Source organism: Carex rostrata, chromosome 28 (genome assembly GCF_964058835.1).
Source record: "Carex rostrata chromosome 28, lpCarRost1.2, whole genome shotgun sequence".
NCBI classification, from domain to species: Eukaryota; Viridiplantae; Streptophyta; class Magnoliopsida; order Poales; family Cyperaceae; genus Carex; species Carex rostrata.
The window spans coordinates 699,034-722,971 of record NC_135945.1 but is presented as its reverse complement, the minus strand read 5'-3'; the positions used below and the strand labels follow the sequence as shown (position 1 = coordinate 722,971).

General features: G+C 40.0%; 1 protein-coding gene and 2 long non-coding RNA genes across 3 annotated transcripts; all 3 read right to left on the bottom strand.

Annotated features, from left to right (window-relative positions):
* Nucleotides 1-1,409: 1,409 nt before the first annotated feature.
* LOC144545989 (uncharacterized) lies at nucleotides 1,410-2,587 on the bottom strand. Its single transcript, XR_013508656.1, has 3 exons — nucleotides 2,359-2,587; nucleotides 1,626-1,711; nucleotides 1,410-1,540 (listed from the first exon to the last, which is right to left on the bottom strand). It is a non-coding gene; the product is annotated as an uncharacterized LOC144545989 (long non-coding RNA).
* A 7,613-nt stretch (nucleotides 2,588-10,200) lies between these two features.
* LOC144545466 (uncharacterized) lies at nucleotides 10,201-11,004 on the bottom strand. Its single transcript, XM_078294041.1, has one exon. The coding sequence runs from the start codon at nucleotides 11,002-11,004 to the stop codon at nucleotides 10,201-10,203; it is 804 nt and encodes a 267-aa protein (XP_078150167.1).
* A 3,530-nt stretch (nucleotides 11,005-14,534) lies between these two features.
* On the bottom strand, nucleotides 14,535-15,649 carry LOC144545890 (uncharacterized). The gene is made up of 2 exons (XR_013508618.1): nucleotides 15,292-15,649; nucleotides 14,535-14,857 (listed from the first exon to the last, which is right to left on the bottom strand). It is a non-coding gene; the product is annotated as an uncharacterized LOC144545890 (long non-coding RNA).
* Nucleotides 15,650-23,938: the final 8,289 nt, after the last annotated feature.

Sequence of the window (23,938 nt, the reverse complement as noted above, 5' to 3'; positions counted from 1 at the left end):
CTGTGGTTCGATACCTAAAATACTACTTTGATAAAATTGTGCACTTGCAATTTAACTCAAACGTGTGTTAAAGGTTTAAAAAGTACATCTTTGTACTTTGCACCATACCCTTTGGACGCATCAAGTTTTTGACGCCGTTGCCGGGGAGTATAGTTTAAATTCTAAGTTTTTACTTTACAAATTTATTTCAGATTTTCTTTCTTTTTGTTTGAGAGCTAACCTTACTTCTTTTTCAGCTTTCTATGAGCTTTGGGAGAACCCCTTTAGGAACGCTCCATTACGAAGAAGAAGTTTACTCAAGCATGGCTACCCGATCCCTACCCATAAACTTCAATAACCATGTAGAGAATCTGGTTTTCGAACAAGACAACCGTGATGATCAATCCGTTCATGACGCAAGTTCCCGTGTACGAGGAGTAACACTATCTCCTAACAGGAACCACGTCTACAACAACAACAACAATGGAAACGGAAATGGCAGTAACCATCAACAAGGACACCGCTTCGGCTTCATCCCTCACAACCAAGATCCACGCGACATCAAGCCCTCTCTCATCCACCTACTTAGCCAAAATCAATTTGGAGGAGCCCAAAATGAAGATCCACATGCTCATTTGGCGGTCTTCGAAGAGCATTGCGGCATTTTTGCGCGAGAAGGGGATGATCTAGACAACCTGAAACTCAAATGCTTCCACTTGTCCCTCCGAGACAATGCAAGAACGTGGCTACGAACCGTCAACCGAGACCACATCGAGACATGGGACGACATGGAGAAGTTGTTCTTAGGAAAATACTTTCCTCCATCCAAAACCCAACATTTTCGGACGAAGATCACAACATTCAAGCAAGCCGAGGGGGAGTCTCTAACTGAGGCATGGGACCGATGGGCGGAGCTCCAACGCTTATGCCCTAACCATGGCCTTGACATGTGGTTACTCTTTCAATTCTTTTATGGGGGTTGCACAATAGCTACTAAAACTCATTTAAATTCAGCTGCAGGGGATAACATGTCACGAATGGATCCGGAACAAGCCATGGCTATGATTGAAGATATGGCAATCAATCAACGGGAGTGGACGGCCGAGTGAGGGGGACGAGCCCAAACCACACCGGGCATCCTAAAAGTCGACGAAGTTACCTTTGGACGCATCAGTGAGCAACAATAAAATAACAAAATAACAAAATGAGTTAGAAAAGGCGCATTTAGTAAACAACTGGATATCAATTCCAACTTGGAGCTGGTAAACAACTGAATTACCTCATCAACCCACTTAAAAAAACAAAAAGAAGAGATCGAATTTAAAAGCAAGAAAAGCCTTTGTATATAACTCGAAAGTAAACCTCAATTAAGTGTCGATTGTTGAACATGAGCCTCAAATAAGTAACTGTTCATGGTCTTATTTTCTCTTCAACACCTACAGATTCATGAACTAAACTAGTTGCATTTACAAAAAATTTAAACAGATGAGAGAAAATTACAGGGGGATTTCAACTTACATCTTCAAATTCAGAATTTGATTTAGAGTCATCCACATACAGGCTACAAGTGGCAAAGGGTAAAGTGAATTAAGATAAAGCATAATAAAATTGTACATGAAAATATAAAGGAAAAGATTGGAACTCACTATTCATAAGTGCCATATAGACGAACTAGAAGCTCACTCTTGGATTTATTTCTCGGTTTAGCACTCACACTTCCATCATCTAAAATCTTTCAAAAGAAGAGAAAAAAAATTCATGGTTGCTGTTTATTTGAGCAGTGGTACTACTTACCAGCATTGTGATAATTTTTCCTGCTATAAACTATGGGGCTGGTACTGGCCAGCTTTCAAATATAAAAACATTTTATTATATTTGGTCAAATAGCTTTCTACCAATAGACAGAATTAGAACCTGGCAATTAAATCTTTTTCCCCTTTTAGCTTAAACTAGATCATAGGAAAATGACGTATACAAACCAGGGGCAAAATAGTCAACATTTAACAAAAAATAAGTTTTCCATTATAATAATTTAAAGGTTGGTTTAACATTTGGTAAATGAGTAGCGGATGCTATCTCTAGGGTTATTTGCAAAAATAAAAAACAATCTCCATCAGATTCTGTTAACTTTCATAATTGGGGCAGTTTTACAGCATGAAAATCATAAAAATCAACATAACAGTTGGTGACAGCATGGTAAATGTAGAAAAAATAGCCATTTTCAAGTGCCTGGCATTGATTAGAAATAAATAATAGTAGCTAATGATACAAATTTACATAAGTAATAATGTAATACTACATTTATTTTCTTAACTTTGAAGAAAATATATGAGCCCCTTAGATCAGATTTTTGAGAAACAATGTAGAAACATGAAATACCTCCTTGTGCTTGAGATCATATTGTTGTAAGCATCCATCTTTTTGTTGTAATCCTCCTTGTGCTTTACTGCTTTGGCTGCATAGGGTGCCTTCTCCCGAATTAGCTCCTCCAGCTTTGCTAACCTATATTTATTTAAGATATAAAAAATTTGTTCTATTAATTAGAAATAAATAATACCCTACTTTAGAGATTGAAGAGAACTATAATAAATAGATCTGATAAAGAAATTCATTTCAAAAATCAAAGTTTAAAAACAAAATCATTAGTTTCCAGCATATAAAATGTATAATAAAATTACAAAATTTGCAGTAGTATTACCAAGTAATGCACTGGATCTGAATTCCATACTGTGCCAATAGGGGCTTAAACTCAAGACCGCTAGAGTTCATAATTTCATCAATCTCAACATCCTAGTAGCTTACCCCTTCAACAGTTCAAAAGTCATCTCAGATAGCATCAAGAAAAAATTCCAATTTCATAAAATTGACATAACAGCTGCAAGTATGAAGTATGTACCAGTCAAATTGACATAAAGATAGAAAAACCAGGCCTGCAAGCTCGAATTCAAGCTTTAAGTAAGCACTAATGGCTATTTTATCCAAATCAAACAAAACAAAACTTCAAAAGACAAAAGGACGTATACCAGTATGAAGAGAATCGAGCAAATTAAGGAGGGGGTCTCGATCTAGCACCTCTCCCTCAGTCCTGGCTCGATCCGACGACTGCACCATTCACTATTTAACTTAGTTTTTCTTTTGGAACAATTTTTTTTAGAAAAATAGAGAGATCGATAAGAGTTTACCAGGAGGAGGCGGCAAGACAGAGAGAGACAAGCAGCACACGGCAAGGCAGAGAGAGAGACGGCGATTGAGGGACGGAATAGGGTTAGTAGAGACTGGAATTTTTAGAAAAAAGGAGGGATGGCGAGGGAGGGACGCCTCTCTCTCTCTGTCTAACCTTGTTAATTAGAAATGCGTGGTTAGAAAAAGGGTTAGCGACGATGCAGTGGTGAGAGGCGGCGATGGGTTTAGAAACGCGCAGATTTTTTTTTTTTTGCTAACCCTAACAAAACGTGGGAGACGGAGAGGGAGAGATAGAGAGAGACGTGGGGATTTTTTAGGGGGCACCCTCCAGTCACCGGGATAAATGGGTCCCAGAAGGTGTGGGCGCCGGTCCCAGAAAGCTATTGATCAAATCCGTCTCCACTGCTTCTTTTTTTTTATTTTTTTGTGGATCTTCTGTGACCGGCGATCAGATTGGTCTCAAAAGCGGTCCCAAATGGATCATTTTGCTGTATGCATATGATACGGGCTATGTCAGGTAACAGGCCGTATGCTAAAATTGGGTCGACTTAGGCTCGCCCTGCTATAGGTTGCAGGCCGAGGGAAGAACAATCCAGGGAGATCAAGGGATGATCTCGGATCCCAAATCTCGGAGGTCTGTGAAGTACCTAGAAGATAGGGGAAAGGATCTCGGAGATATCGTACTCTGTCCTATCTGATATCTCGGAGAATGAGTGTAAGAGAGTAAGTGTGTCAGAGAGTAAGTATGTAAGAGAGTAAGTGTGTATCTCTTGGTCCCCTTTTCCCCATGAAAGGGATGGCCTTATATAGCATTCTCTACGTACCGCCTTCCCCCTGCCAGGGTAAGGCAGAACGTGAATCCGTTATACGGTTATGTGAACGTGGCCACTTATACTCGTGTGATCGTGGCCGTTAGGAGGACGAGGTCAGTAACCGGCGTGGCTACCAGTTATAAGTGGTTAATTTAACTCAAGGAAGCTTCGGGGGCTTTTATCCCCCGAAGCGTAGACTATCTAAGTCGTTTATTGGGCCAGTTGATTATGGGCCTTAATCGTGGACTTTGCATTGTATCCCGGGTTGGCCTCGCAGAACGATGTCCTAATCCCGGCCTTGTTCATAGCCCAGATTGAGGCTATATGGGCCACGGAACATGGCCCTATCATTAGCCCCCGAAGTCAAAAGATATCGTATACAGATGCTTTTGACTTGAAGTTATTTACGAATATTAAGGCCTAAAAATAAAGTATCTCGGGATGAAAACTAAACATTTCTTATTACTTTTCCCACCTTACATTGTTTGTATTTCCTTTTCGAAGTATATCGTCGTTTGGATAAATATTTCGCGCAGGGCTGGCAAAAGAAGGTTCGCCACCCCGAGTCATCCTTATCCTTTGGTAGGTATTCCGTTATACAGGGAGGATGCCATGCTTCTTTGCATTCCAATCACGTAAACATTTCTTGTCGTTTCCCATACTGTTTGCACGTCGGACAAAAATCTACCTTATCTCGGGAAGAAACGCTGTTGTCCGGATTTTGTCCGAGGTGGGTACTCATAGCGTATTTTCTGAGTTTAGCGGCCTATGTTCGATGTTTTCAGATTATATATAACAGTTCATACAAACGCGATAAATTTATTATTATATATATATATATATATATATATTTTTTTTTTAAGCTTGAATGGTAAATGAAAATATCGTGGGATAAACGGAGGGAAAGGAATCGGTATGGATCATTGTTCACCCCGGGGTAGAGCCCCCGAGGTACAAATATGAAAATGAAAAAAGCAGAATATTTCATTCACAAGTCGAAACATTAGATATGGTCATATTAGTCGACAACAAAAGTAAATAACTAGACCTATTAGTCTACAACGAAAGGAAAAATACTTATGCCCCGCCTGCACTACGGTTCCCGTGCTTGGCAAAAAGTCGAGTGTGATGTCGTTTCTGGACAACAACAATCGTCACATCCGACGAGATGGGCCTAACAGGGGAAGGAAGCATGTAGGCGCGCTATCCCTCCAGGAACCATACCCGTGGCGGAGGTGGACACTGCCACAGGAAATGTCCCGGCTTGCGGGGGTCCTCCTTGGCGATCCACCGCAAACACGAAGCATGTGCTTTTTTCCCACAATACCAGCAAGATGGTATGCGAGTCCCAACATCTAATTGCCCGCATACCTCACAGGTTAAGAGGGGAACACCATACACATCTCGCGCGGCCCAACATCTAATTGCGGGGGTCTTCTTCGTCCGAACTACTTCGTTCTAGCGCGGCCCAATTAACGTCGTCCTCCTCGGGGGGTTGTTCCAAGTTCATCCCCATCTCGAGGAGGTCACCGAGGGTGAGTTTCTCGTTATCAATAACCCACTCTAAAGTCTCAGGATCCCAATATTGTAATAACCTTGTTTTAACTTCCGGGGTTATTCGGGCCCTAATTCCGGGTTGGGGTAAACCGGAAGGGGCATTAGGGGGAAGCCGCGAGGTGGAACCCTCGGGCTTTGCCCCTAGTAATTTACGTTTAAGAGCCGCTCGTGTGAGGGGCATAGTGGATATTTCTCCGGGATAGGAAGAGGGAGGGTGAGTTAGAACATGCCTCTGCCTGTCGCAATGTGAGGATATTTATAGGTGGAAATGTTATCATAACGGTAATAAATGTAGCGGGACCCATAGAAACCCTCGTGCCTCGGTAAAACGAGGCGTCATCAGTTTTGACCAGATTTGACGAGAACCTTTAAATTCCCAAGGCGGCGTCATTTAATTGATACGACGTCTCATATTTTCAAGTTTTGACCGGAATACCAGTCAGAAAACATCAAATGTTCTCGGAAATCGAAGCGTCACTATTTTTCATAATACGGGAAAATGGAAGAGTGGATATAACTAAATTATTATGGCAACCTAATCTCGGAAAGTAGGAGATGGGTCCTTTCATACAATCCTTGCATGAATCACATCAAAGCACAAAGTAGTCCTCCTATAGCTTATACATCGGGGGAAAGGAAAGTAAACAAAAGATTTCTAACCCCCTACGATTATTCAAGGCTGTAAGGAGGGAAGAGGTGACACTGGGAGATGCAAGTCGGGCACAAAAAGGTATCAAAGCTGATATCAGTCTTGTCCCGGGATAGCGGATCAGAAACGTGAGGTATATATAACCTCGGTTCGTTGGGAGTTCAAAGGACGCGTGAGGTGGGCTTCATCCAATCGGGCGCTAGTCAAACTCACCAAACGGCGCGAAACGGAATTCGAGGAAGGGTCATTAGAGTTATCGCCGCGACGAGTTAAAGAGTGCCACGTGTCAAGTGACAGTAATGATACTGATGGGACAGGCATACACCAAGTTCACCACGAAGAGACTGCCTTCCTGATCCTCGAAGTTGGCGCCCAACATGCACAGCGCGGCTATATAAAGCACTGCACCCCCTCTCCAGGGTCACTTTGTGAACTTGCTTAGGGTTTATCTCGGAACATCACCCTGTTAAATCCAGTATACGTACGTCGCACGAAACGTTTAACCCCGTATCAAAATCGCCCGAGGTAAATCTTTCTGTATTAACTCGTGTTTTATAGTTTTAGCTCTGGTAGTGGTCACGGGCTATTAGCGAGCTCGGTATACCTAACCCGGCTTACCTAGGGATTGTAAAAGCACGCTTGACCCTCTGTATATCAAAGTACACCTATTCCTCTGTTGTCTTATAACCCAGCGATATGGCCAATACATCTGGCAGTCCCTGGGTCTTTTCTCAAGAAGCTTCTTCACCTCGGTCGGCTGAGGGAGCTGACCCGGAGCGGTCTGTAAGTCTAGGTTTACCTCGCCCCCATCATGGTGGCGGTAAAGGTCCGATGATACCTCCTCTTCGCCCCTTGCGGGGTCAAGTGAGAGAAGCTCGTAGTGGTACAGATTCCGAGGAGGATAGCGAAGCAACCACTTCGGGTAGCTCAAATCCTTTGGAAGAAGACGAGGACCTAAGTCTCGAATTTGAGGGTCATCATGGTGGGGAAGGGGGAGAACCGGAAGAGTCGGAACCCCCTCGTAAGAAAGTCAAGTTAGCCGCCGAGGCCTCTTCTAGCCGGGCCACGAAGAAGAAGGATCTGGACTTCGTTGGTCGCCCAGTATACCCCAATGACCTCGTTTTTCCTGAATCGGCCAAAATTAGTTCCAAAGCGGAGGTGAGGGCGGAAAAATATTTGGATGGCTTTTACGAAGCCCTCGTCCCCGAGGAGCAGAGGGCGGAATTCCCTCGGGACAAGGTTCGTTGTACCGTTCCTGGCCCAAATGACCGGGCCCATGACTCCGAGAAAGGGGTCGCTATCTATTGGAAAATGCCCCACTGCGGCTTTAAATTACCGTTGTCGCCATTTGTTAGGAGGCTGCTAGCCAACCTCGATGTCGCCCCGGCACAAATCCCAGCCGCGGCGTGGTGCTATATCGCTAGTTTTGAAGAAATGTTCAAGCAATTCTCTTCTGAACTTGGGAATCACAGACCGACTGTCCCCGTATTCTGGACTTTCTTCAACCAATTATGGATGAACGGTTGTTATGTTGGGATAAGGAAGAGGAATCCCAGCCCTTGTCTCTTTGACACCACTAGGGCCGCGAAATGGAATAAGTTTGATGACTGGAATCAGGCGTTGGTGTACCTGAAGAATTCGGATGAGTTGGACAGCTGGCGGGGTGTTCGGACGGAATGAAGACCTTTGGAGAAGCCTCTTCCACTCTCCAAAAAGCCAAGAAAGAGGCCATGGAGTTGGTGTTTTCTCTCTCTTCTGCCGACAAGATCCGAATGGACCTCGTTACTGCCTTTGTTAAATGTTAGTGTCCCCTTCGTTTCGTACCAAGTCTGTAGGTATTTGCATATCATTTGCTATTATCATCTCATCATGCTTTATCATTTATCTTCCCTCTTTCCTCTTTGGCTATGTTTGCAGTATTTGGAAGCATGCGCCCTGCGTACCAATTTAAGTCCTCGCTCCCACTACCACTCGACCCAGCGAACAAATTGTTCGCAGGAGCTGTGAAGGATTCTTCTCGGACGGCTCCCAAAACTTCGTCACCGACCCCGAGTGCTGCTACTTCTGAGCCAAAGGACGGGCGAGGTTCGTCTTCCCGACCTCCTGTCCCAAGACCTAGTGCAGCGGAGAAAGAAAAGGAGGCTGCCACCGAATCTTCCAAGAAGAGGAAATCCTCCGAGGACCCCGCCACCAAGAGGTCGTTGCCGAAGCGTCCCCCAACTACTTTGACCCTAGCTCGGGGTACTCCGGGGACGAGTCCTATTTCGGCTCCCATCGGGGCAAGTCGACTCCCCGCATCTTCTCTATCTCCCGAGGAACTCGAGGGAGAGTTCCGCGAGCCACTCCAAGCAATTATCCCTGATTCCAAAAAGGGAAAGGGAACGGTGTGGAAGACGCACCTTCCGAGAGAGTATCCCGATAGTCTGGGAGTTTATTTGCCGGGATTTAACGATATGCAGTGGAACCTTACTCCTACTGACGAAGAGCGGGCGCGGTTTGCACGGGAGGCTTTTCGCGTGACCTCGTCGTTGGAAGAGCGGAGACTGGTCGAGCTAGATCCTCGGGGCGCCCTCGGCATGGCGATGTTTTATAATCATCATGCCGGGGTTATTAACGGGTGTCTCTGGGATAAATTCGAGAAGGAGGCCCTTCAGCTGGAGGCTCCAAAGCCCGGTGTTCCGCAGTCTACTTCGGCTATTATCGAAAGGGACTTCTTCAAGGACCAAATGCTGAGCCGGAACCGTCTTGCCAATATCAGATTGGAGGAAATTCGCTCCTATAAATGGGAAATTGAAAATTTCAAAGGAACCCTCCAGAGGCAGCAATCCGCGCTGACTCAGAAGGAATAGGAGCTGGCGAAGGCTCATTCCCGGATTGCCGAGCTAGAGAAGAATGCGGTTGCCCGTGATGAAGAGTTGGGCAAAATGAAGGAAAGCGTCGCAAGTCGGGAGGAAGAGATATTCCGAAAAACTTTGGACGAATTTCTCAACAGTAGGGCCTTCACCGATGCCGCTAGGATTGCTACAGGCAATCTAACGAAATCGGCCATTTATAAGGAATTGAAAAGGTTGAGCAAAATTTATCCTTTCGATCCCCGTCGTTGTGGGTTCGTGCCTATCAAAAAGGCAGATAGCTACGCCTCTGCCCTTCCCGGGTTCACTTGAGACAGGAAGAAGGATAAGATGCGAAATCCCTTAGGGCAGGTGGCGAAGCCTTGGGACCATTTCTTCAGTGCCGACTCCTGCGACATTGCTTGTCCCTGGAGGGGTGTCTTCCAATGGCCCGTGGACGTTAATGATCCGAGCGCTGGATGGATATCGGAAGCGATGTTGCCCGCATTCTTCCCCAATGCCCTGATCTGTGTAGAACTTGATTTTTAGGTGGGGAGAAGATACGATCGCCCCTATCCGGTTTAAGGTTCCGCGACCAAGTATCGCATTGTATGCCGAGGGGGCGTCGACAACCAGAAAATCTACCATTGTTTCAATAATCCTTGGCTGGGTACCAAAGGCGACTTTAAGCCGAATCATGCCCTTTGGTCGCAAGGTATCTCCCGTAAAACCAATCAACGGTGTGGTGATCTTTTGGAGCATCTCGGATTTCAATTTCATTTCCTTAAAGGCGGGACAATACAAGATATCTGCGGAGCTACCGGTATCGATCATGATTCGTCGAACCCGGTGTGTGCCTATTTTAAAACTGAGGACGATCGGGTCATCATGTGGCCCAATTATATTCCCTTTATCTTTTTCCGAGAAGTAAATTTCCTCATTAGCCCGAGGTCTCTTTCTGTCGGGAGGTATATCCGAGATTAATGTGGTCGAGAACGGCTTGGCTTTGTTTCGGGGTAAACGTTTACGCGTGATGTGTAAGCTTCCCCCGCTAATCACGTTAATGACCAGACTCTGCGGCCTCACGGGCTGATGAGGTCTTTCATTGCCGCTATTCCTATTAGCTCCTTCTGGTCTCCTATCTTCTGTCTCTCGTCGGTAGGGTAACCGCATTCTTCTGGTCTTCTTCTTAAAATCTTCTGGTCTTCTTCTTAAAATCTCGTGCCCGGCCGTTATACTGCCACATGTATTTCTTATAGAAGTCGGGGTTGATAAACTCAGTCAATTTCCCTTCGCGTGCCAATTTTTCCAGCACATCCTTGAGCTGGAGGCAATCGCCTGTGGAATGGCCATCAGAGTTATGATACAAGCACCGTTTGTTGATGTCTCGTATTTCGAATAAACCTCGGGGCAAGGGGGGTGGCAGCTCAAACCTGTCCCTCACGATGTGGAACATTTCGTTTCTCTTCCTGACGAAGGGGGCATAGCGGGTGAAATGCGGACGGTACCTTTCATCACCCAAATCCATGCGTCCTTCATCGCATTCTCGCGGCAATCTCCGGGGGGGGTTCTGGCCACTCGTTCTTTCTTTCTTCGGCCTCTCAGGTGGGACTATCTTTCGGGGGGATTGAGACCTCGGCCGCTCGGAACCGTCTTCATCTTCTTCAGCCCGGATGTACCCTTCCGCGAAAGTTGCGAATTCCCTGAGGGTCTTGACATTCTTGCGGCATGCGTCGTACCTTAGGGTGCCGGGGCCACCTTTACGAAGCCCTTTCTTGATCGCGGCCACGGCAAACTCTTCATTCAAGTTTTGGATCCTTCGCGACTTTTGTATGAAGCGATTGACGAATGTTCTGGTTCTCTCCCCGGGTTCTTGTACAATATCCTGGAGCATCTCGCATGTTACCTGAGGGGGTTTGATGACGGTGTATCGCTCTAGGAAGCGCTTGGCGAGATGTTTGAACTTTCTGATGGATCCACGGGGTAGTCCCATGTACCAATCCCATGCTTCACCCGATAAGCACGTAGTGAAGACTCTGCACATGATCGGGTCTGTGGCTCCGACGAGGCGAAGTCGTTCTTGAAAGCTATGCACGAAATTATGGGGGTCCTGTGTATCTCCGCTTCCTCAGAAATTCGGCAATGTAGCAGGATACTTGAAGTCCGCCATGGATGCCTGGTAAATATACTTAGAAAACGGTCCCTTGTTGACGCCGAAAGGTTTATTGCACTCCGTGCTCCTTCCGACTTCCATCCCAGCCAACTCCCGAGCGACTCCTTTATTTACTAAATCCCGGATGGTCGCCATGTCAACGGCTGTTGACTGAGTTCGGGGCGGAGTGGGTCGACGGTGGTTACTGCGAAAAGTAGCGGAAGGTCCTCGGTTGGAACGTCGGGTGATAGTCGGTCCTCCCTTAGGTGCCGTGCTACCTGTGTCCGAGGTATCCTTCCCGGTGCTATAACCTTCCTTTTCGCTTTCCTCGGACCTATCTTCGCTCCAGTCTTCGTCTCCTTCATCGTCACCATCGTTGTCGTTGTCTCCTCCACCACCTTCCGTAGTCCGAGCTTCATGCCCATCCTCGTCTTCCGACTGTTCTTGATCAAAATCGGGCAGGAGGTTTCGCCCCGTCATCACTGGTGATCTCCCGGCGGGTTCATTATCCATTCGGCCATTACGGAGGATGTTGGTCGTTGGGTGACAGGGTTGTGAAGGGGGCAACGCGGCAAAAGGATAAGGAGTCGCCATTGGGCCCGGCTGCAGGGTAGGATCCGCGGGAGGAGTCACGTAAGGGTAGTGGTAGGGATACCAAGGCAAGTAAGGATGAGGGGGAAGCCAAGGCGGCATATTCCCCTGGGGCGTATCGGCCGTCTTGTGAGGTGTACGTTTCACTTTCACTCTTCTGGAACGGCGGGTAAGGTTGGCTTCCTGAGAATGTCCTGCGGGGTGAGTCACTCCATCCTTCGGTCGGTCCGGGTTATGGACAGGGGCGACAATCCCGGGCCCCGCGGAAGGGTCCCTATCCCCTGCTGGGTAATCGGCAATTCTGGGAAGGGAGGCAATATCACCCTGAGTGGACTCCGGCATCTTCGAAATGAGTTCAGAGAGCCGGTTAAGGTCGTCGGTGTTGTTGGGTGGTTTACGCGTGTTGGTAGCCATGTCGCTCTTTGGTAAGGAGGGCCCCACGGTGGTTGATACGGGCTATGTCAGGTAACAGGCCGTATGCTAAAATTGGGTCGACTTAGGCTCGCCCTGCTATAGGTTGCAGGCCGAGGGAAGAACAATCCAGGGAGATCAAGGGATGATCTCGGATCCCAAATCTCGGAGGTCTGTGAAGTACCTAGAAGATAGGGGAAAGGATCTCGGAGATATCGTACTCTGTCCTATCTGATATCTCGGAGAATGAGTGTAAGAGAGTAAGTGTGTCAGAGAGCAAGTATGTAAGAGAGTAAGTGTGTATCTCTTGGTCCCCTTTTCCCCATGAAAGGGATGGCCTTATATAGCATTCTCTACGTACCGCCTTCCCCCTGCCAGGGTAAGGCAGAACGTGAATCCGTTATACGGTTATGTGAACGTGGCCACTTATACTCGTGTGATCGTGGCCGTTAGGAGGACGAGGTCAGTAACCGGCGTGGCTACTAGTTATAAGTGGTTAATTTAACTCAAGGAAGCTTCGGGGGCTTTTATCCCCTGAAGCGTAGGCTATCTAAGCCGTTTATTGGGCCAGTTGATTATGGGCCTTAATCGTGGACTTTGCATTGTATCCCGGATTGGCCTCGCAGAACGAGGTCCTAATCCCGTCCTTGTTCATAGCCCAGATTGAGGCTATATGGGCCACGGAACATGGCCCTATCAGCATATATACAGTGACACATTTGTGTGTGTGTCACGAATAGACAAATAGTCCTTTTCTCGCCTTCGCGTCCTTTACCCTTCTTCCTCTCCAAAACCTCCGGTATAAGTATAACCATCGGTTCCTCCACCAGTACCACCCGCCTCGTGCCTTCACTGGTCTACTTCCGTCACTTGAATCTTTCCACCTAGTTATAGAAGCCACTTCTGTGCTCACTGCTATAATCATAGTGCATGAAGGAGGAATACTTTTTGGCGTTACAATGACTGATGAATGACTAATGACTTGATGATGCCTTTGCTTTCTCATATTAGTCAATAAAATCAGCCCTCCAATCAAATTGTCTATTTTCTTTTAATTTTTTGCATCTCTTTTATGTTTTTCAATGCATAGATAATTTAAATTTGTTTAGACACGTACTCATCACTTGCAAATTGTATCATCTTTTTGATTGGTCATGATTTCTTTTTATTTTTTAAATATCATTAAGAATTTTTAGATTGATTGATAATTAATTAGTTATCTCTTCATTTCTTTCTATTTTTAATACCTTTTAAAGGATGTTATTTGTCCTTGAATATGTCAAAAAGATAATAAAAAACATGTATATCATTTAAGGAATGTTATTTACGTGTAGATGTCTTTAATATGTCTTTAACATGTCATTTGGTTTGGAGTACAGATAGCTAGAGGGAAGGCAGTAAAAAATTAAGGATATTAAAGCAGGTAATATTTTCTCAGTTTCATATTTCTTCAGCCCGGTGTTTTCAGTATTTTTGAATCACCCAAAAAGTTTGATAATTTTTAATCTTTATTATAAATTGACTTTGCAACTAGTTCCTTGTGTGTACAAAGGAGGAGAGGAGTGTTTTGCATGATCTATCATACATGTCTTATTTTTTTCAATACTACTTAAATTATATAAATGGTACTAATTGTTATTTATTATTTATAGCAATAAAGCAAAACAAGTTCTTAGCAAATAAGCATATTTTTATTTTACATCAGATACTATATTCAAACTTTTACATGATTTCCTAAATATTTACAACAAAATATCAGAGAAAATTAATAAACTTATTACGATGTCTCAGTAATTCTTTTTTATTCCTTTTTATTAGGCTGGAATAATTAGATTAAATTCTCCAATGATGCACTACGCATACGAGACACTGAAAGGGTTCCTTTACACAGGAAACCACCAGATTATTACACGTTCAAGAATGCAATATTCGATCATGTCTAATATTGTAACCGATAAAGATAAATCAAATATTAGATAACAAAGATTTAGAGCAGCAGCAATATATTTGAATTGGATTATTTCACAGATCTGGCTGATGAATATCTGTACAAATATTACGTATACTTGAAAATATGCATTTAAACACATAATCACTATTACATGTATTCGAACCATTCTTATAATTTTTATATTTTAATTTGTACTCAAGGAATATAAGATTTATTATGAATCGATACTATATTATTATTATTATTATTATTATTATTATTATTATTATTATTATTATTATTATTATTATTATTATTATTATTATTACTATTACTATTATTATTATTATTATTTTTTATTTATTATTTTCAGAGATTTGTATTAGTTTCTTAGTTAAACAATTTCAATTAAAAATCTAAACATCCACAACTAAAAATAAAGTATAAAGTTCCTTCTATCATACCAAAGGATCAGTAGATATGAAACTATACAAAACTTTATCCTTGATCATGCCTTTGTGAATCAAATATTTCCTCAAAACACCATCTTTTGTAAACCCAGACTTTTCTAAAACCCTTTTGCGATCTCACATTCTCCAAATTAACCAATGCTAGAATTCTCTCTATATCCTTCAAGTCTTCAAATATTAGTTTCAGCACCAACTGTACTGCCTTTGTTACAATTCCCTTTCCCCAGTACTGTGTTGCCAGCATGTAACCTAGTTCACCACGGAACTGGGCCTCGCCTCTATGGGGTGTCACCTATTAATAAAATTTTAAATCAACATTTACATTTTCATTTATTCAAGTTCTTTTCTTTAATTAATCGTTTAGACTTGAAATTATTTCTTGGTAAAATTTTCTACAGGAATTATAGCTCATGTAATGTCCAGTTTAAACAAACGAAACCAGCCATTTGATCAGCATGATTTATGTTTAATCAGATTTTGTAGTTAATTAATCTAACCTTGATGATTTCAAACAATAAGGGAGCCATGCATTTGTTCTTCAAAATTAAAATTCCAACTGGGCCAAAATGAGTATTACTGCTCTTTTAGTTTCTAATTTCGAACTTTATTAATCACTATTTGGAACTTTGGATCATTACTTTATCAGTTTTAGTTTTGGTTTGAGGATAACTATAGCAACTTCTAATATCATCAAGAAAATGTAACACCATGAAAAATACAAAGTACGATGACGGCGCCAACCGGGCAGCCGTAGTAGCAGATGCACGCATCCAGGGGTGGGGCAACACAAAGCCCTTCATGAAATTGAGCAGATCTTCTTTGTAGGTGTAAGTGTCAAAGCATCACCATTCGCTGACCAGATCGTCGGAGGCCCACACGTAGAAGTCGTCCAGGTCGGTCAGGTCGAATGGTCGGAGCGTCACCTTGGATTCATTTCTCTTTTGTCTAGGCAATCCTATGGGGCTGTCAGTTGTTTATTGTAAGTGATATGATGAGAGGAATACTTTTGGCGTTACAACGATTGGTGAATGAATGATGAGTTGATGATGCTTTCGCTTTCTCCTATTGGTCAATAAAATCTTTAGGCTTATTCATTGGCGCATTCAGGCTGGAGTTGTCTCCTCTTGGAATATTGTTCTGTGGACCTGGTGTTCCCTGACTGTTGTGGACCGTTTGATTAGAAAAGGAACCCAGAAGTCCGAATCCACTGAACTAACTCAAATTTTTTATTTAGATGCAGAATTCAAGCTAATTTGGTTCAACATAAAATTTTCATGTTCGGTTGGCACAGAACGCGTTCAAACGCGACCGCCATAGGCTTAAAAATTTGGATAGGATTATTGGGTGAGAACTGTTCTATCTTTAGTTCGAAAATCTTGATGGAGCAATTTCTACATATAAATTAACGCAAAGTAAGTTAAAAATACAATAGTTTGGGTCGCATTAGGTAGCTTTCCAAAATAGAACTATAGTTATTATTAGTTACAATATAATATAATATAACATGATATATATATATATATATATATATATAGATGGGCTATGGTGCATTGCAATGCATAGGCCATGGTGTGCATTGGACCATAAATCACCGATTCAAAGTCCAAATGACCGATCCAAACCGTTCATCTTGTTCTCCATATTAATATGTGCTTGGAGACCAAATTTTACATTTTTTGGAATTTTTTTACTATTTATTAAGCCACTTTGAAAATCACTGATCCAACGGTTACTGTTTGGAACAGTAAAATCAGAAGCCACCGTTGGATCAGCGATTTTCAAAGTGGCTTAATAAATAGTAAAAAAATTCCAAAAAATGTAAAATTTGATCTCCAAGCACATATTAATATGGAGAACAAGATGAACGGTTTGGATCGGTCATTTGGACTTTGAATCGGTGATTTATGGTCCAATGCACACCACCATAGCCCATATCTCTCTCTATATATATATATAGAGAGAGAGTTAGGCTGGGTGCTATGGATAGCATAGTGGCCTCTATGCTACGGCTCAATATTTGAGTTTTCAAAATCCAAACGGTCGATCCGAACCGTTCATCTTATTCTCCATATTAATATCTGCTTGGAGACCAAATTTTATAATTTTCTGAATTTTTTTACTTTTTATTAAGCCATTTTGAAAATCGCTAATCCAACGGTTTTACTGTTTTGTGCAGCCACCGTTGGATCAACAATTTTGTAAAATACTTAATAAATAGTAAAAAAATTCAGAAAAATGTAAAATTTGGTCTCCAAGCAGATATTAATATGGAGAATAAGATGAACGGTTCGGATCGACCGTTTGGATTTTGAAAACTCGAATATTGAGCCGTAGCATAGAGGCCACTATGCTATCCATAGCACCCCAGCCTAACTCTATATATATATATATATATATATATATATATATATATATATATTTAGAACCAGTATTTGATCTAACATCAAAGACAATATTCTTTGAAATTCACAAGGAATATATAATTATTTGTAAATATTAAATAATTTTTTGGCTTGATCTTCAACTTTTATTTCAAAAAAATATTATATTTTTTCATAATTTTTTTTTACAATTAATAGATGAACACTGTTTTTTGCAACGGTACGTTGCAAATAATTAGAACAATATCACCATTAGAATTCTACAATTTCTATTGGGATTCTATAGAATACCCATATTCAAGTGGCACTCTATAAATCATTAATGTGCAAATCAGGTCCACTACTATTATTATAATATTATTAAATTAAAAATAGTTTTAAATAGATCTTCCTTCTTTATTTTCTTAATTTTTTTAAGGTCCTTCCTTCTTTATTGTTACTTGTTACATTCCGAAATTTTAAAACTTGATTAAATTGATAAATCGATCAATTGGCTTAAATAAAAAGTTTTAATTAACTTAACGATTGTTCAGAAATTTTCTGACCGACTAAAACGAAACTAAAATTTCAAAATATAAATAATGTATGAAATTATGTATAATAAAATTTAGAGATTTAGAAATAAAATAAATTGATTCGTGTAAATAAATGACCTAGTTGAAATCTAGATTAACATATAACAATACGAATTATTTGTACACATAAATTATGAAATTTATAAATCTCGTTTATTAATGAATTATGGAAGTTTAATTAAATAAATATATATATATGGAGATATACAATTGATATCGAATTATTCGAATTCTAAAAAAAAAAATTGAGAGATAGATACACAAATCTTGATATAATACCATTCATTGGATTGAATAAATTAGAGCTTCCTTTGTAAATTAATAAACTCTGCAATTATCTTGGTCGTCCGATCTAATCTAGCACGAATCTTGAAGCAGCCCTTTAATACTCTCCCTTCTCTCTTTCTCTCCTCTCCCTCTACGTGACAGAACCCCCCCCCCCCCAAATCAGCGCCCCCCCCCTTCTTCTTCTACGCCAAAGAAAAAAAAAAAAAAAAGAGACAGGGGCTCTGCCCCCTCCCGTCACCGGCGAACCCCACCGGACCCGCCCCCGTTCTCTCCTCTCTTCCTCTCCGTCCGTGAGAGCCCAGCCACCCGCCCCCTCTCCTCTCTTCTACGCCAAAACAGTAGCTCCGCCTCTCCCCTTGTGTCGCTGCCACGGCCACCCCCGGCCGCCACCACACCCTCTCCTATCTCTCTCCTTCTCGGTTCAGGAAACCTCCATCACCCGCCCCCTCTTTCCCTTTTCCCGCCTCCCCTCCCCTCTCATGAAACCCTAGGAATTAGGGTTGAGGGGTGCCATCTCGGTGTTTGATTGGTGTTGCCTTGATGCTCGATTGGTGCTGTCTCGGTGCTTGATTCGTGCTGTTCTGATGCTTGGTTGGTGCTGAGCCGTGCTAAGTGCTGGTTGTTATTGCTCCGGTGTCGATTCCCCTTTCCCCTTTGCTCTTTCCATACCAGGCTAGCTCTAATCGGATAAATTATCGAGACTCTTGTTCAATTGATTGTATTTTGTTGAGGGAATTGTAGTTAATTACACCTTTTCTCTCGGGTTGTTGATTTTCCCGGCAAAGGTGCTAACTTGTGGCTTGTGCCTTGTTGTGCCTTGTTGAGGCTGTTCTGACCTGTTTTGCTGGCCTGTTCTGACCTGTTTTGCTGGTTCTGTGTGTATTTTAATGGCTTACCAGTAACTGCAATGGCAGTGGCCTTTCTCCTAAATTGTCATAAATCGAGATTAGAATTGTAAAATGATTGACCTTGTGAAATTGTGTAATTCAGGACCAAATTTGTATATGTGATAAATTAGGCCGTGACCGTTACTGTTGGCTTGTGGATGAATTGATTAAACGAATTGGGGGCCTTTGTTTATGTATGCATTGGACTGAATTAAATAAGTAGGCCATTGGATTAAAATGTATGACATGCATGAAAATTTTATACATGGGCTTTGAAAGTGAAAATAGTTATAATGAACCTGAAATGAATTGTAAATTTTAAATAGGAGGCTTAAACCTTTACTAAATTATGGGTCTTTAATTAAATTGAATTGGAATAAAATAATTGATACGTCCAATGGACCAAAGTGTAATAAGGTGAAAGTTTATATAAGGGTCGACCATATATATATAATTTTGGAATTGGACTTGAATTAAAATGATTATAAATGAGCCAAAAGGTATAAAAGAATTGACGAATTGAAAGACGGCTTTTGGAACTTAAGTTTTGAGAATGTAACCGAACTAAACCAAGTAATCGTATAATATAGGTGTAGGCTCAGTCGAGCAAGATATCGCGAGGTAATTCGAGACGCCCGATCCGTAACTAAGCGGTACGCTCATCATAATAAGGTGCGGGATTCTTGGACTTGTTTGATACTTTATTTTTAGGAATTAAACTGTGTTTTCGTTTGTCATGTTGAATATCATTGATTGCATCATTGAATTGTGTATAGCATTTGCATAGCCCAATCAAATTAAACTCGAATTGATGTGACTTGAGTGATTTACATGCTGGTATGGTTGTAGGTTGTGTCGATCTATTATGATCTGATTTGATTGAAAGTCACCACGATTTGATTTGGATATGTATGTGAATGGATTTACGAAGTTAAGCACTTGGATCCAATGAATTTGCCAAGTCGGGCTGTATGCTGACTTGGATTCCCAGGATCCTAAATGGCCTTAGGTGAACGGCCCTCGATGTTCCCAGTACCGGTTGGGACGAGGGAGGTGATTATGTTCTGAGATGTGATTGGAAATCGTGGGTGACATGTGTAACGTCTGTGGCTCGGTGGCATTCTCCTACGTGTTAATGCATTTGGAAGGTCAATTGACTATTACGACTATTGGAATGATTCCAACGAGGATTTTCTTTATATGATTTGAACCAGACCTTAATAAACTGTTAAGCCAAGCGATTGCAGATGGGTGTCAGATAAAGGGTCCAGCGGTTGGCCATCTGTAGGTGTCAGTAACCCTACAGATGTGGGTTTGATAAAGGGTTCAGCTCGAAAGAACATCTGCAATTGCTACAAGCCCTAATTGATCGAGTTAAGCCAAATATATGTTGTGTTTGAAATTCATCTTGGAAATTCCGTGAACTGTGTTTCAGGTTGATAAATTGTTGTCGAGCACTGGCATTCTGTTATTTATGATTATATATATATCTGTTTGCATTGTTATTGTTTGGGTTTCATTTTTTAATATAGAGTTTGATTGCAAGTCCAATAATCTAAACTGTGGCAAATTTCGCACTGGGAATTTATTCTCACCCCCACCCTTTGGGTTATTTTCAGGTTGATTACGCGGATACAGTAGATGAGGATATTGGTAATGCATATAAAAAAAGATCCACTGCCTTGCGTGTATTTATATGTGACACTTAATAAATATACGCGGCAGGCTGTCAGACCCGGAATTTGGGGTGTGACATTACTAAAATGAATATTTTTTTAAATTATAATCTCAAACGTACCAAGAATTTATTTTGTGTTGTATTCTATTATGAAAAATGTTTATCTCCAAAGAGAATGCAAATTTTGGTTTGGAGTTCGGATAGCTAGAGAGAAGATAATCGTTAATTAAGGAGAAGAGGAAGGAGTGTTTTGCATGATCTATCATACATGTCTTATTTTTTATTTTTGTACTCCTTAAATTATATAAATAATACTAATTATAATTTATTGTATATAGCAAAATAGTAAAACGTTCTCAACAAATAAGTCTACTTGTATTTTTTTACTAAAAAATTTATTGCACCATAATTTGAGTAATTATTTTCAAAAATTTTACATAATTCTTAATTTTATAATAAAATATCAGAAAAAATCAATAAAAATATCATGATATGTCTATGTGATGGTTAAGTGTTATAAGTTTCTTGAAAATTTGTGAAAAAAATATAAGCAAAATATAAATATCATTTAAATAGAAATTTCAACTTACTCTTTAGTTCTTTTTTATGATTTCAGAATTGTAATGTTTTATAAATTACATTTTTAATAAAAATATATATTTTTATTATTATTGTTGTTGTTATTGTTATTACTATTATTTGAATTAGAATTTATGATATCTTCAATTTTGGCCTCTCAGTAGCTTTGGCAAATTAATATATATACAAACTAGAGATACAACACCATTCATATATTGCATCATACATAATTCTTTGTTTGACGAAACCAATAAGCGTGCGCAAGATACAATTGTTGCATTTTCATTTAGTAAAAAACTATTTATGTTGCTTGCTCCAATAAATTTGTACATTATACAAATTTATAGAATAGATGATATGGCTCATTAATTTGATGAATATGAGACAAAAAAATTTCAAGCCAATATTAGTACGACTAAAAATTCATCAAATATTTTTATTTTATTCTGGTATGTTGGTTTTAAATTAGAAAAACAATGTCAAAATTAGGAAATTCACTAATTACACAAAGAAAAAGTTGATCAGACCATTTTGAGATAAGTGCTACCATATTTTTTTAGTACTTTTAATATTAATTGTAAAATTCTAAATTGAATACTCAAACACAAATTGTTCATAATTGATCCTTTTCATGGGAATGCCTATGTGAAGAACTTATAATTGGTTTTGCTCATAATGTTTGATTGTGTACGTCAAGGTCGATCCAAAACTGCAAGATAACGCAGAGGATAATTACTTGTTAGAGAGTGCTAACCAGACCATGTTAGATAACGCAGAGGATAATTACTTGTTAGAGAGTGCATTCTAAGTGAGGAAGAGAAATCTGAAATCGTTACAAGTTGACATAATGTTTTGATTTTTTTTATTTTTAATCTAATTGCGGTTTGACAAATAGACACAGGACAGTATTTTTTACAACAGAGGAGTTTATAATTCCATCTCCACCAAGTCTTTGAAAAAAAAAAAAAACTTATTAATTCCAGGAACAAAAATGTTTTATAGCTGATAGCTCAAGAAACCTCAGCGTGGATGAAAAATTCGTAGGAATTTATAATTTTCATCCGGCATAGATTATTGAGTACAATTAATTGTGACATCCCTTTAAAATTTTAATTGAGATGAAATAATGTTTAATATTAAAATTTGCAGCAACTTTTTCAACTTTTCCAAAACTTTATCTTGCAATTATTATATTCTAAGATGGGTGAAATCTGCACAAATGTAAAAAATAAAAAAAATCGTTTTACTTGAAAAAATATATATATTTTCTTTTTTGTTTCAAAGTTCCGCATTCCTAACTAAATAGAACAATTTCCACTGAAACATCAAAACTAGAAATTAACACACCCAATTCCATAAAACCTAAACCAACAGCTATATATAAAGGATCAGTAGATATAAAACTGTACAAAACTGTATCCTTAACCTTGCCTTTGTGAATCAAATACTTTCTCAAAAGACCATCTTTTGTAAACCCAGACTTCTGTAAAACCCTTTGTGATCTCACATTCTCCAAATTAACCAATGCTTCAATTCTCTCTATCTTCTTCAAGTCTTCAAAACCAGTTCTCAGCACCAACTGTGTACTGCCTTCATTAATTACAATTCCCTTTCCCCAGTACTGTGTTGCTAGCATATAACCTAGTTCACCACGGCACTGGGCCTCGCCTCTATGGGGTGTCACCTATTAATTAAATGATTATTAATTTGTTAAACAAGGTACGTATCAATTATGTCATTGTTTGCTTAATTTTATCTTGATGTTTCGGTACAGATGGTCTAATTAATGCAATGGCATAGCTGATAGAACTGCTTTGACGAGCGTAATTCTCCCTCCATATGACAACAAGTTAGAGGTCGAACCTTCAATGCTATTCTGTACCGCGGCTAGCATCGGCTTATAGTCAATTTTCCTTGGTTTTTTAATTGATAGCGGCAACTCTAAGTACCTAATGGGTAGGTTTTGAGGAGGGACATGATAGGATGTTATGTAGAGGCTGTAGAAGGCCATTCTGGATGGCTATGGGGACGAAAGTACTCTTGTGGCAAAATTATTTGTTAAACACTTCTTTTAGAACGGTTCGTTACAAATAATTAATTAGACTAGACCAATTAATTCCAATATAGCACCCAATAATATTTTAATGACCCATATTCCATAAATGAAAACTCATCATCATCATCATCATTATTATTATTATTATTACTAAAATATCTAGAATGTATTTATACATATCAAAAAACTATTTAAAATAGATCTTTTTTTATTGTTATTAAAATTAAATATGTTTTCATTTACAATCTGAATCAGACTAAAAATATAATTATGTGGTGCATTCTATTATGTATATTTTTTTAATTTGACATCAAGAAAGTTTTGCCCAAATCCTCTTTATTGGTAATTAACAATAACCAATAAAAAATTTGATACTTTCAAGTCAACTAAATTTGACTTTGCAACAAGTTTTTTGTGTCCACGGAAGGAGAATAAGTGTTTTGCATGATCTATCATACATATCTTATTTTTTTTACTTTAAATACTTCTTTATCTATATAAATAATTCTAGTTATGATAATTGTAGAAAATAGTAGCAAAATTCTGAACAAATAAGCCTACCTTTATTTTTTACTAAAAAAATTTATAAAACATAGATTGAGCAATTATATTCAATATTTTTTTACTTTATATTTTATAATTTTTCATATAATATTAGAGGAAATCAATAAACATATTTTGATAAGATAAATTGATCTTATCTATGTAGTGTTAGACTTTGTGCTAGCAGGTAATAATACAATCTTATTTCTATATAAGTCATATATCAACCACTTAATTAATTTATGGTACGTTGCACACACACGGGCAAGCATAGAGCTCATAAGTTATATCTCTTCAATCAATAGTGAGAAATTTGGTATTGCAAGATTTTGGATCATTGCGTCTAACTTTACTAGTTATATTTCAAACTAGATAACCTCAAATGA